We start from the raw sequence: 14471 nt of genomic DNA, 5'->3' as shown, positions 1-14471 counted from the left end.
GAGAGCCAAGAGGGAAGAACAGAGGCCATCAGTCACCCTCAGCCCTTCCCAGCCCCCGGGCTGCCAGAGGATGCCTCCTTGGGGTCTGCTCACAGTTTGACCGTTATGAGGTCTACGGGGGTCAGGGTTCTATGACTAAATGACAGCTAACATCTGAGAGCTAACATCACGGGCACCGCCCTGGGACTTTGATGTTGATTCTTCAATCCTCACGACAATCCTATGAAGTAGGCACTCTATCTCCATTTACAGCTGGAGAAGTAAAACAGAGAGCTTAATAATTTCTCAAAGGTCACACAGCCATTGGGGGGCAGGGCTGGAATATGAGCCCAGAAGGTTAACCCGTGTGCCCTACAGCCTTCTTCCACTGTGTCACGGGCCCTGAGCACTCACGTTCCCGTCAAGAGGCCACACAGCAAGAAAGCGGCAGAGCCAGGATCTGTGCCCCTTCCTTCAGACCACAGTCCGGTTCTGATGTCTGTCTGTACAGCAGACTTGGAAGGAGTGGCCTCTGAGACCCACTAGGACGTAAGCTCCATGAGAAAAAAGATGGTGTCTGTCCTCATCAGTCCTGCAGGTCCCCCCTGCCTGGATCAGCTCCTGGCAGTAAATGCAGGTTGCGTGAACGAATGAATGAGTCTCTGGCATTATAATCACCTCTCCAAATGGGAGAGCTGACCCCATGTCTAGGGCTCTGACTCCAGGTGAAGAGGAGGGATATGAGAATGAAGATGATGATGTTTGCAATCGCTCTGGACCTAGGACACTGACTGCTCCCCACTCCTCAGGCCCTCCCCGCAGAAAGACCCGGAGGTCACAGGCTTCGCCTGGGTCCACGCAGGGAGGCGGCCGCGGACCCGTGGCATCATGCTCGGACACCGTGCTCCCATTGGTCTGGTGACCTCAGCGCTGAAGAACTCGTCCTCTCCAGCAGGCCTCAAGTTCTGGGAGGGTGCACAGCAGCCAGCAGGGTTTCAGGAACCAGCACATTCTTTCCAAGAAGAGTCAGCTTTAGTCATTCACTGATGTTTCAGTCAAAATGCTTTACCTCCGATGGCCACAAGATGGAATAGACTCGCTTTCCCAGCTACACAGGGGAGGTTTGTACCAAGCCTGTGAGGAGACTCCAGGAGACAGGGCTGACGTAGTTTAACCAGATGATGGGGAGGGGAGGTGCTGCAAAACAGTTATTTCCTGAGGGAGAGAGAGATGTGTGTGTGTGTGTGTGTGTGTGTGTGCGTGTGCGTGTGCGTGTGTGTGTGTGTGGTGGGGTGGAGTATCTAAGTCATCAGCACAGTTGATCTCAGAAAGTGTTTCTTCCTTAGAATTCCTAAATTTCCTGGGGGGCGGGGGAGCAGGGAAGAGAACGCCACAGTGAGCTGGTGGCAACTGATTTCTGGGCTGTGTTTTTCCACTTCTAGGCTTTTGTGACCCAAAAGAATGGTTCCCGATTCCAGTCAGAGGCTCACGTACACGTGGTGAGAAGGACACTCACGGGTTCTAGGTCTCTTGATTTATCTCATTCTTTCTCCCATTTCCCCCCTTTCTTCCTTCTTTTACTAAGGTTTAAAATGTTTGGTTTGAAAGAAGAAATTCGGGCCCAGAGGAGTAGAAGTAATCTCAAGTGATGGAAGAGACCTCCTCTGGAGTATGGACAACATGTGACAGGTGGGGACAAGGATCAAGTGGCTGTTTTTTGGGGGGTTTTTTGTTTTTTTGTTTTTTAAACTATGAAAACTAGTCCTTTGGTTTTTGGAGTCAGAATTTTGGCCACCTGGTATGATGATTTAGTATTCTCCTAAGATTTTTCCTTATTTAGTGCAGACAGCTTTTTTGCTCATCTTCCTTTTTGGTTGGATTTTTCAAAAGTTATTTCATATGCAAAACAGAGCAGTCGGCGAGTGATGCGAAAATGATTTGTGTTTCCAGGCAGGCAAGACTATATTCTTAAGCAATATAATGTAGGCAGAGGATTCTGTAATGGGACACTTAGTCACGGGAGAAACGTGGACTCCTAAAGTTAGCATTCACAGAGCTGGTAGAGCCCAGAACATTTTGGGGATAGGCTGGATGGAGGGGAGAATTTGGTTAGGCCATCGAATGATGGTGGATCTCACCGTGGTGTCCTAAACTTGGTTATCACAAAGTCAGACTTATTGAGGGTTGCCACTGCTGGTAACCAGAGTGAAAGCTTAAGTCACTTAAGATCACTAGGCTTAATGAAATAATCATTCTTTCTAGGGAGAGAACAAAGTGACAAACGTAAGTTTTCATTTCTCATTCTCTTGCTCTGCCCATCTGTGTCTTTCTGTGCTTTCCTAAATCTAACCAACTGAGTTCATTTCCTTGAAATGCATGAAAAGACTGATAAAATAACATTAATAAGAACCAATTAATTTGGGATTGGTGATAGTTCAAGGAGGGGCTGGGCTGCAGTTACCTTTGTATTATGGGAAAAACAGGTCTTCAAAGCAAATTAATAGCATAAAAAGATCCCAGAGGTAATATTTATGAGAATGAATTATTTTCTGGAGCTTTAGCAACTTCCAATTGACCATCCATAATTGATGACTGAATTCATTCTGATCTAATCAATAAAAGGAGAACCAATCTGGCAAACCTTGGGTTAGCCCAATTCAAGCGTCAGTTAGTAACACTGTAGAGAAGTCAAGGTTAAGGGCACAGTGATATGGACCAAGGACAAAGCAGGGCAGACAGAAGCAGCGGATGGCACTTTGGGGAGGAGGAGCAAAGAGCCTGAAAGCTCTGTTTTCATCTTCAACTTCTGAATTCCTTCTTCCTCTTGGAACTTGTCTCCCAAGGGCCTGGTGTTGCAAGAGGGGTCCGGATCTTCCTCCTCTTTCTTGGGGGTTTTGCTGACCTTACAAGAAGAGGGAGAGCCTGGGAAGGGGGCAGCCTCAGGGAAGAAGGCTAAGGAGCAGGGCTCGCCTTTCATCTGGGCCCCCAGGAATCCTCAGGGTGCACAGGTGGTCCAGCCCAACCCTCCAGGGAGGCTTGGGGCCAAGGAGTTGGCAATAGAGTATTGTTTTGTCTGACTCTCTTTTCTGCACATCATCCGGGGACCAGGAGAGCTGCCCGCAACCGCAGTGGTTAAGAGCACTGACTCTGGAGCTGGCGCTGGCCTGCCTGGTCCAAATCCCGGATGCCACTGCCTCCCAACTCTTCTGTAAATTGGGGTTAATAATAGCACCTCTACCTCATATGGCTGTTGCAAGGATTAAATGTATTAATATTCTTAAGTGCTTGGATACCCACTTGGCACAAAGTACATGCTAAATGTTTGTTTAATAAATAACTGTGTTATATATGCTGGAATATGATAACACTTCAATTTTTACATTAATCTTCAATGAAGACTTTTCACAAATTCCAACTGGCCTTATCTCCCTGAAGTAATTTATAAAACAGTGATGTTTCAAGGCACACTTATGCAAATAAATGCCAAACATTTTAACACGGACAGAGCTTCTACATATGCACTGAGAAATGAATTCAGAACTTTCTAGGTGCAAGCGAAAAAAATGAGTATTTATCTGCTCACGTTGAAAAAAGTAAAATAGAATGTTGATTTTTCAGCATATCTGCATCATCATCATTCCCTTGTCTCCCCCAAAACTCCCTGTCATTGTTCAAGGCTTCACTCTACCCCTCCCCGTGATTCCTCCCCCAGATTGTCACTGTAATTCACCTTTAATACGCAATTAGATTCCTCAATTTCAAACCAGATTAAGGTAATGGGTTCTAAAGTACGACGAGGCTTATTTTTAACTGCATCCAAGAAGCTGAAGTACTATGAAAAATCAAGAATGGTACCGCTTTACTCTTAGATTGCAGCTCAGACCAAAATAGACCAGCACCGGGCTCTTCACCCTGCCACCAACTATAATTAGCTTGTCTGCAGCAAGAAGGGAGAAAAAATTACACTACCACTTAAGGTGCGGAGAGAACAACCCGTTTTTGTCCTTTCAGATTCCCCTGTTGTGGATAAACCACCAAGTGTTTTGTGGGCATTCATTAAATCATACCCACTCCCCACTCGATGCCCATCCGGACTAACACCGTCATTTTGACCATGTAAATTGAGTTGCCAAAGATCACATTCAGCTCTTTCTCTGGGAATTCTTTCCCTCTACAGCTTTTTCCCAACCCCACCTGTTTAAGGAATGCGATCTGGACTTGTCATAGGGCGCCCTGATAAACAAGGAATGATGCCCTGTGTAGTCCTGCCCCTGGAACCTAAGCAGACAGTGAGGTACTGGAACCACCATGCATTACAAAGACTGAAATCCCAACATACTTTCTTTGCTGTCGATATCCTGATATGTCTAGAAGGGTTTTCCGAGGGAAAGACCGAAAGAGCTTCTGCACCTGCTGTTTCCATGACAACAATCGTTTTTTCTGTGTCTCTGTAAATGCCTGCAAAAACAAACAGGACTTTTTAATGGGTGACGCAGCCTGGCATTAGAAGGAGAAACACGCGATTAATAGGGGAAACATAGGAGTCCTCCAGCTGCCTTTTCTTCACCTTGTTTCCAACCTGGTCCAAACAGCAGTCAGTTTTATTTGGGAGCTGCCTGTACTGAAAATTCAAGTTATTTGACATTGGAGGCGCCTGGTAAGGTACATGCCTTAAGCTTTTGACAACCCTCAATTTTGGTTGCATTTCTGGCAAATCCATACCCACCTTCCACTTTCCCCTGACTCCACTCTGGACTCTGTTTATTAACCAAGAATGAATTGCAAAATTGATTGTTGACTACTCGGGCTTTTACAGGCATTTTCATAATCCATGGAAATGCTAAACCACTCCAAAAAATCAATCTGCTTGATGGTGTGTGTTCACCCTGGAGTGGTCTGTGGGGCTTCAGAAAAGGGAATGTACTCTCTGCGTGTCTGGGCTCTGCTGAGAAATCTCCAGTTAAAGGGCCCCATGCTCTACACAACCCCAGTGCACCATTCCTCACCTAAATTTTGTCTAAGGTTTAGGAAAATGGGTAGATCTGATGCCTTCTCAAGTCTTTTCTAGTAAAACTGGTGTTTGGGGATGCTTTGCCTACTGCCCCATACGTAACGCACTCTCACCTATATCACGTGTCTTTGTGTGTACAGCCTATGTACTCAAGTGCAGCCCAGGGAAGGACTTCACAGGGGCTATGAGACCCCAAGGCGGGGACTCTCAAATTCATGATATATTAGGATCCCCCCAGGAGACTGTTAAAAGGCAGATTTCTGAACCCCCTCCCCCAACCAGAGCCTGATTTCATAGATATGGAGAGGAGTCTAGGGGGTTTGTGTTTGCAGCAAGTGCCCTGGGAATTCTGCTGCAGATAGGCCATGGCCATGTAGTGTTCTAGATGGTGAGGACCACACATGCAATATAGGAAACCCCTGTCAAGTGCCTTGAACTGTGGTCCACGCACTGTCATAAATCCACCAGATCTGACTGATTAGCAGTAACAGTGATGGAGATATCATACCCAAGTAGTTTTGTCAATAAAGCATGAAATACTTTAAGTAGAAATAAATGAATACTTAGAGTAACAGACTATATGTCTGTTTCCCATAAAGGAAACAGATTCCTTAAACAGGCAGAAAAAAATGACAGCTTTATTTTCTTCCAATGACATTTCATCTTTAAGGACCTGAACACAGGAGAGCTATGTGAACAAAAGCAAGAAGACGTTAGTCATATTGTGGAAAAGGTACTGACGACTTGCCAACCCCTTCCTCCTGGGTGACCTTAGCCAGATGCCACTGAGCAGAGTCATCAAGGAGGACTACCCCAGCAGGCACTCTGTGCCCCGTTAGAGAAAAATGTGCTGACACGCCTTAAGGTGCATGGTGGATGGTCTCACGGCTAAGAGGTGAGTATGTGGTTCTCCTCTGTGGTCCCTCTCATTTGCTGGTTATGCTCAGCAAGTGTCCAGCTATACAGGAATAGCTCCAAAAGCTGCAAAAGGCAAGCATTTCTGCTAGACTAATAAAGGGACGGGTAGATTCTGCTTTTGACCAGCTTATTCAGCCAAATGTTGAGCGAGGACACAAGATGCAGGTGCGCTGCTCAAGATGACTTGGGGAGGAGAGTCCAGCCCAGTGGGTCAGTGGAAGCCGCTGGATGCAAATGGGCAGGGCTCGAATCCCTGCACATCTTTATGCAAGTTCCTTTACCTGAGACTCAGCTCCTTCTAAAAACTCAGGTTAATAATACCTCATCAAAGGGATGTTGTAAGGATTAAATGAAATTCACACACAAAGGGCACTTAGGACACTCAGAACACGCCTGGCTGTTCGTCATGGTTCACTGTGTGCTGCCCACAGACGCTCTGACTAGGTTTTTCGGTTGCATGGACGGCCCTTTGGTGGCTTCATAAGCTTTGGTATTCAACCATGGCCTTAAACTCCAACCAATGACTTCGAGGTCTCAAAACTACAACATTGAGCTGGTCTGGAGCCCACCTGAGTTTCCAAGTGACAAAGGAGTAAATGGCTCACTTTACAGATGTGCATTCAAAGTGCTTCCAGGGACACTGGTTCATATGTGACATTTCCCATGGTGGCCAAGAGCACCCAAGAAGATGGACATGTTTACGCCCCCTCAGAGAGGTCAGCTCAGCCACTCAGCAGCGGGCCAGCAGCTCACATAGCTGGGGCTGCAGATGGGGACGGGCCCCTTAGGCGTGCTCAGTGTGTGGCTCTTCTTCTCAGTCCTGGGAGCTGCGGCTGGGAGGCCTGGAGAGGAGCTAGACCATGGTTGGTAATGAGCGATTTCTGAGAGCTGGTTCCCGTGTGCGCCTGCAAATAGCACTCAGTTGTGGGAGCTCTGCTCTCGGCTGGGATGCCAGCACCTCATCTCAGCCCGCTCCAGGCAGCTCTGGGCTGCGCTGGCAGCAGCTTCCTCGGGGGCTGGAGGGGAAGGAAGACTCCACGCTCCAGAATGCCCAGACACAGCCGGTCAGCCACTTCTGAGCTCTCTGTCCCTGTCAGGCCCAGACCCATATGTCTGCCTGGATGAACATGTGTCCTACAGCTCTTGTGGCTGGATTACAGGGGTCCTAAAGGGGGCAAGAGCTCGTCTTCCAGAACCTTCTCAAGACGGCGAGGAGGTGAGAAGCCTGGGCTTATAATCCAGGAGACGAAGCGACTGGTCTCAGAAATAAGATTCAGAACTTTCCTGTCCTTTTACTCCTCTAGGGAGTTGGCTCCTTTGTCCCTGGGGAGGAAGGAAGGTGTCTCGGCAGTCAACACCCTCCCATCCACTGGCTAAAGAACAGCACTATCGGGAGGGAGCCCTGGGTCTTGGAGCCCCGGCCAGTCTTCAGCCCGGATGGAGACTGTGCCTCGACAGGGCCTCACAGGGAGGGTGGGTTCTGCACACACAGAATAACCCGAGGCTGTGGAAAATTATTCACACGTGTTTCCTCTACTCAAACTCAAATCATAAAAAGCCTCAAACACCATTTTCCCTCCCGAAGCAGAGAGCAGGCCCCTCCATCCTGACACGCATGCAGGCAAGCAGACGGGGCACGAGCTCCTTTCTGCCCGTGACTCCTGTCAGCGACGCGCCCCCCTCCACTGCAGTCAGGGGAGATGAGCCCACACGGGGCCACCTTGGCGCCTGTCACTTGGAGCTCCAGGGAGGAAAAGGGGAAAGACACAGAAAGGAGAGCCAGGATGCCCAGGGAGGGCATGCATGACGGCAGGAAAGGGAGAAGCACCAGCGTCGGGGCTGGTGTGGACCAATTAGGAAGCTAGCGCGCCATCCAACGGAGGCAGCTGCAGGGCTCGTTACTCTGTCTCCTGGGCTCAGCAGACTGGAGGCGAGGTGGGAGGGAACTTGTCCTCCAGTATCTTCAAGGATCAGTGCTGAGCGTGGGCGTGGGAGAGGAAGCAGGGTTCTGGTTTGCTTTTTCAGAAATTTAAATGCTCCCCTGATCAGACCCCGCTGAAGCCTACTCCAAGCGTCCTCCTCCCCTCCGAGCGCTGTTCCCTCTGCCTGACTGCTCTCTTCCGCTTCCTCATGGACCAAGTCTTTCCCACTAAGATTCTGCTCGCCTTTCAGCTCTAGCTTGGACGGAGTGCCTCGGGGCTCTGGGTGGGTACCCACCACACCTCCTGGGCTCCAGTTCCTTGGAGGTGGCCTTATTGTCATATGTGTGATGACCTGTTTTCCTTTTGTCCCACTCACTCCCCTCCCACAGGAAGCTCCCTAGCCAGGGGCATGACCTAGGTGCTTAATAAATATCTACAGAATGAATGAGCTCTAAAATCCATCCCCTGTTCTTGCCTTCTCTCCTTCCTATTGTTTTTTTGCTGGCCCAAATGAGAGCACAGTCAGGATTGGACATTGGAAAGGGTGAGTGGGAGTTTGGGTGGAGGCTACCTAGAGATTGTCATACTGAGTGAAGTAAGTCAGATAGAGAAAGACAAATATCATATATCACTTATATGTGGAATCTAAAAAAATGGTACAAATGAACTTATTTACAAAACAGAAACAGAGTTACAGATGAGAAAAAAAAAACTTACGGTTACCAAGGGGGAAAGCGGGGTGGGGGGTAGGAGGGATAAATTGGGAGATATTGGGACTGACATAGACACACTACTCTATACAAAATAGATGACTAACAAGGACCTGCTGCATAGCACAGGGAACCCTACGCAATACTCTGTAATGACCTCTATGGGAAAAGAATCTAAAAAAGAGTGGATATATGTATACGTATAGCTGATGCACTTTGCTGTACAGCAGAAATAATGCAACATTGTAAATCAGCTCTACTCCAATAAAAATTTAAAAAAATAAAAACAATTCCTATAAGAATCACAAGTCAAAATACAGCAGACTAACCACCAAAACACATACAACATACACACAGACACACATTATTTCTTCTGAACGCTCTCTTTTTCTCCCCGCCCTCCTCCAATTTTCGAGCTCAAAGGGAAAATGTTTCCACACCCCCGGGGCTAGGTGGCAGGACTGTGGTCGGCCACCCCAGGCTCGGTCCCTCGGGCAGGCTTCCGGAGCCGGATGTTTCTCTCAGGCATTTGCCCCCAAGTCAGAGCTCAGTCCAGGCGAATCTTTGGACCCCAGAGTAATATGCAAGCTGCGTTTAGGTTTGAAGCCACCACAGCCAAGTTCTGCCCGAGCTATTATTAATGACCCCCCCCCCCCACCTCAAACACAAGGTGTTGGAGACCCAAATGATCACAGCACAGAAACTCTGAGAATCACTTCTAAGCAATGAGAAAAAGCAGTTTCGTGAAACCTGTCACTACTCACCTCATGGATTAGACACTTGTCTATGAGCTGTAAATAGGAACTTATATTCTCTTCGTCGGGTCTGGAGACCAAGAGTTGTGTGCACACTGGGAATTAAAAAAAAAAAAAAAAGGGAAGGTGAATTAGAGAAATGCACACCCATCCTAACCTCTGAGATCTGCCTCTGATTTCCTTTCAGGACCAATATTTTGAGAGGTATGTGTGACTGTGGCTTTATGTCACGTTCACAAAAAAGGCCAGGAGGCTCCTCATTCCACTGAAGTCAAAGGCTTGGTCACCACAGGAGCCCTTGCCTCCAGAAGCCCCTTTGGTTAATTCCACGCATACCATTCTATATTAAGCCTTCTGCAACCCAGCCCGAGACAGACACTCTGGGAGAGGAAGAATGCAGCAGCGTCCCAGAGCCCTGTCTTTGAAAGAGGTTCCTTTTGAGAGGGAGTTCAAAGGCATTAAAGACCATCAGCCCTTATCAGAGAGCAAGAGCCATAATTTTATGAATGAGCCGCACATCTCATTTGGAGCAGTGAGGCTGGCACATCTTTTAGGATGTGAGGTGTGTGGGCACGCACATGAGCAGGGAGCCTGCTTCTCAATCAGAGGAGGGTGATTTTCTCAAAGCGATACCCACATTTATACATGCACAGGCTCACATTCACCTACACACTCAAGTAAGTTCTCGTAGAGACAGAGCAGAGCTAGTCTGCAGGTGGAGGACACACCCACCCTGGACAGGTCATGGCCACGCTAGTGTAGCCCATTCTATTCTCATCCTAGAGGTCCTGATGCTCTGATTTTGCTGGGAATGTTTAGAAGGCCAGGTGGAGATGGTTGGACAAAGACGTCAGTGAGAAGTAAAAATGCCTCGCCATGAAGCTTGAAACTGGGCATCAGGATTCCTTTCTCTCCCTAATCCTGCATAACCAATCTGTCATAGAATCCCATTTATACCATTTCACATAGATTTTCAGTATAGCATTGTTGGTAAAAACAAAACATGGAAACCACCTCAATGTCCATTAACTGTGGCCCTGTTAAATTATGGTTTATGCATACAGGGGAATAGTATGCAGCCTTGAAAAAAGAATGAGGTGGTGCTTTTGTATTGCTAGAAATACTGAAAGCATATAATGTAAAAAAAACAAGCTGCAGAGAAACATGTAAGCAAGACCTGTTTGTGTGTAAAAAGGATGCTCATGTGCTTATATATGATTATAATGTTTCTGAAGGGATATTCCACACCATTTAGAGTGGTTACCTCTGAGGAGGAAGATGGCAGGGCCTGGGGTGGAGGTGGGCGTATTTTTCACCTTTCACTATTTTGTTTAGCTTTGATTTTTTATGTAGAGCGTGAATTAATTTTATAATTTATTTGAATGTAGTTAAATTTTAAAAAGACACCATGTCAGAGGACTGAGAGTCCCCTGAGGGCAGAGCCCACATGAGTCTTGTCACAGGGAAGGGGGATGACGCACCACACTCTCAGATAACCACGCCCACCTGTACCTCCACCCACGGGGCCATCTGCTCTAATCCACACAGCAAAGAGCCCACTTGGGGTTGGGGGAGAGTGAGAAGGTGGTGGGACCCACCCTGACCAGGAAGCGACTGGCATTTCAGCTCCAAGGGATGCTACAAACCATCTCCTCTGCGCCAGATTTCTACAGATTTCAGTCTTTTTAAGGACACGTACTATAGGGAAACTCTCACTGCGCCTATAAGATTCAGCTGTCCTTTTCGTTAGAACCCAGTCTTAAATGATCTGAAATATTGCACAATGGAAGAGAAAAAACTTGTTTCCCCTTCCCAAAGGAAAAGTACTGGTATTCACTACATTTTTTAAATAATCGAAATTTTTTGAGAAATACCCCATCAAGCACAAATTATTCTAGTGTCAGACAGGGTCAAGGATATATGCATAAGGGCCGGGCACAGGGCAGTCACAGGCAGAAGGGGCGCTCTTACCCAAAGGACCACGTGGGAATTCTATGCTGCCTTACAGACACACACAGCGTGGCTGTGGTACCTTCTGTGGCCCGTGGGAAGGCTGCCTTCAGCCTGAGGGTCCAAAGGCCCAATGAGCGCTCCGCCAGCAGGCCCTGGTCTGAGGAAGCGGGAGAGAAGGGAGCCAGGGTGAAGGAAGACGCCTTTGGGGATCAGAGAGCTTGGAATTCAGATCCAAATACCTTAACCTCTCCGGGCCGCACTTTCCTCATCTGTAAAATGGGCTAATGACATGTACTCTGGTAGTTCGCCCAGCATCCTGGGGAAGGTCCTCGGGAACTGGGAGCTCTGGTCAGTGGTGTCGAGAAGAGGAAAGGGGAGGCGGGAGAATCGGGTCCTACCTTTCCCCATGACACGTGTGAACTGCCCAGGGAGATCCCCCTCTGGCAGGGGGGTGACAGCCAGCTCCCCGTCACAGCTGCTCAGCTGGTGCGGTTGGAGCCCGCCACTGGCCCCAGCCGAGGCAGTGGCCGTGGCTCCGGCGGCCACGGCGCTGTCTTTGCAGTCGGGGCTCTGGCTCTCCGGGCCCATCAGCGAAGGCGGGTGTGAGGCCTGGGACTCCCGGCGGCGAGCCTCGGGGGTGGCGCTCGGGGAGCTGTAGGCCTTGATGGGAGTCAGGATCATTTGGTGCAGCTCCTGGAGGGGGATGCGCAGGTTGCCCCCCTCGATGATGTCCTGGATGGTCAGAGGGAGAAGACCTCCATGAGGGTCAGGAACTGGGTGACCCTCCTCCATGCCGCCCCGCCTCTTCCCCGAGCTGTTCCCACGCAGGGCTCAGGGCTGCTGACCCCTTCATTAGAATGTTCTTTGGAAGAGCAACCATTTAAAACTGAATCATTCTATTGTTAGCCCAGGTAGAAAACTTGGAAAATACATACAGGTATAGCGAGGAAAATATGATCACTTTAAAATCCCACTATCTAGCGACGATCACTAAAATGATTTTGGTACATTTCCTTCCCTGGCTTCCTCAATGCCTTTCTTTAAAATGCATTTATTTAGTTTACATCCACACACTTTAGAAGCTGTAAAACAAAGTTATACAGGGTCACATGGTGGCTTCCTGACCTGCGTGTGATTTGTTTTAGATGAAGGAACATGCTCATTCACATCTTCATTCAGCGCATGATACGGGCAACACAGGCAGTGGTTCAAAGCACAGACTCTAGGACAGCTGCCTGGGTTTGAATTCTGACACTGCTGTGTGACCTTGGGTAAATGACTTAACCTCTTTGTACCTCAGTTTCCCTGTGGAAACGAAGGAAGGTTTCAATGTTAAAATGAAGGTAACAGTAGGACCTGCCTCATCAGGTGGTTGTGATTATGTTAATATTTGTAAAGCTGCAGGTTTCAGTGTTATGTGTTTCTTTGTTAAACCTATAAGTATGTTTTGGGTGCTCTGACCTGCTGTGCACTGGTCTAGGCATGGGGATATGGCAGGAAAACCAGTAGGGTTCGCTCAGGGAGTTTACATCCTCCCATGAGATGAACATTCGTCATGCTAGAGACTAAGGCACAGGGCAGGGCTGCTGGGAGGGGAGGCTTCGTGATGGGGTGACATGGGAGCAGGAACCCAGTTGAGCCTGAGCTGCAGGTTCCCGGGAAAGAGCGCTCCAGGCAGAGGGCACTGTGAGGGCACAGGCACTGAGGTGGGAGCCTGGAGGGTGTGAGGAACAGCAAGGAGGGCTGGCGTAGAACGGGGTGGGGGAGGGGAGGGGGTGGAAAATGAGGTCCAAGGAGCCATGGGGGCCTGAGTGTAGGAGTCAGCAGTCTGGGGCAGGGATGCAAGAATTTCTTCTACAGGAGATGAGAACTGTATATACTATACAGGCAGACCTTGGACATATTCCGGGTTTGGTTCCCAACCACCTCAATAAACCAGTTATCTCAATAAAGCAAGTCACACAAATTTTTTTTGTTTTCTGGTGTATATAAAAGTTATGTTTACACTACACTATAGTCTATTAAATATTCGATAGCATTATGTCTAAAAAAGACAATGTACATACCTTCATTAAAAAACACTTATTGGGGCTTCCTTGGTGGCACAGTGGTTAGGAATCTGCCTGCCAATGCAGGGGACACGGGTTCGAGCCCTGGTCCAGGAAGATCCCACATGCTGCGGAGCAACCAAGCCCGTGCGCCACAGCTACGGAGCCTGTGCTCTAGAGCCCGTGAGCCACAACTACTGAGCCCACGTGCCACAACTACTGAGCCCGCGCGCCTAGAGCCCATGCTCCGCAACAAGAGAAGCCACCGCAATGAGAAGCCCGCGCACCGCAACTAGAGAAAGCCCGCGAGCAGCAACAAAGATCCAACACAGCCAAAAAATAAATAAATAAAATAGAAATCTTAAAAAAAAAAAAAAAGACTTCATTGCTAAATAATGCTAGCCATGACTAGAGTCTTTAACGAGTCATAATTTTTTTGCAATAGTAACATCAAAGACCACCGATCACAGATCACCATAACAAATATAATAATAATGAAAAAGTTTGAAATATTGTGAGAATTACCAAAATGTGACATAGAGGCATGAAGTAAGAAGCAAATGCTGTTGGAAAAATGTCGCCAAAAGCCTTGTTCAACTAAGGGCTGCCACAAACCTTCAATTTGTTAAAAAGAAAAAAGAAAAAGGCAGTATGTGCGAAGTGCAATAAAGCGAGGTATGCCTGTAATGTATATAATTGTCTGTAATACATACATGACTTTATATAATACAATTAGATCCTCCTGTACATTGAGTTTTATATCCTGGGCATTATTTATTAGAAAAAGGAGTGAAAGTTGATTCTGATAGACATCTATCTGTTTGCCAGATGCTCACAGAGGCGCAGAACAGGCTCAGATGCTTGGGGCTGGAGGTCAGGGGTTGGGGGGTCTTTGCTGGTGTGGTGGGCGGACCTGCCCTGCCACAGTGCTGCCCAATGCTTATGCAGGAGACCTCTCCCCGGGACCCGGGAAGGACCATGACTATCAGGGCCCTGATTACTAATGAAGTATTTAAGCTTCTGAGCGCCCAGAATAGCAAGGACATAATTTTAAAAGCCTGAAGCATGAGTACCAACCCGTTCCGGGGATCCTCTCTTACCAAGAAAAATTGCTTGATGATGTCAAGGAACACAAGCTCATGGAACGTGATCATTTCTACACCCAGACCGCCCAT

At 48.0% G+C, this 14471-nt stretch overlaps 1 protein-coding gene across 7 annotated transcripts in view; it reads right to left on the bottom strand.

Annotated features, from left to right (window-relative positions):
• The window catches only part of SAMD4A (sterile alpha motif domain containing 4A), a 224759-nt gene that overhangs the window by 19255 nt on the left and 191033 nt on the right, over positions 1 to 14471 (bottom strand). For 6 of the 7 annotated variants that reach the window (XM_059914267.1, XM_059914271.1, XM_059914268.1 and 3 more), the window contains 3 exons: positions 11647 to 11980; positions 9305 to 9390; positions 4319 to 4437 (listed from right to left, as the gene is read on the bottom strand). In XM_059914267.1, the coding sequence (XP_059770250.1) occupies positions 4319 to 4437; positions 9305 to 9390; positions 11647 to 11980 (539 nt within the window). Of the gene's footprint in view, positions 1 to 31; positions 2882 to 4318; positions 4438 to 9304; positions 9391 to 11646; positions 11981 to 14471 lie in introns of those variants that run through there. The other variant, XM_059914273.1, reaches the window with a different exon arrangement.

This window comes from Balaenoptera ricei, chromosome 2, assembly GCF_028023285.1.
Source record: "Balaenoptera ricei isolate mBalRic1 chromosome 2, mBalRic1.hap2, whole genome shotgun sequence".
Lineage (NCBI taxonomy): Eukaryota > Metazoa > Chordata > Mammalia > Artiodactyla > Balaenopteridae > Balaenoptera > Balaenoptera ricei.
Note: the sequence above shows the minus strand (reverse complement) of the source record. Positions and strands in the feature narration are given on the sequence as shown.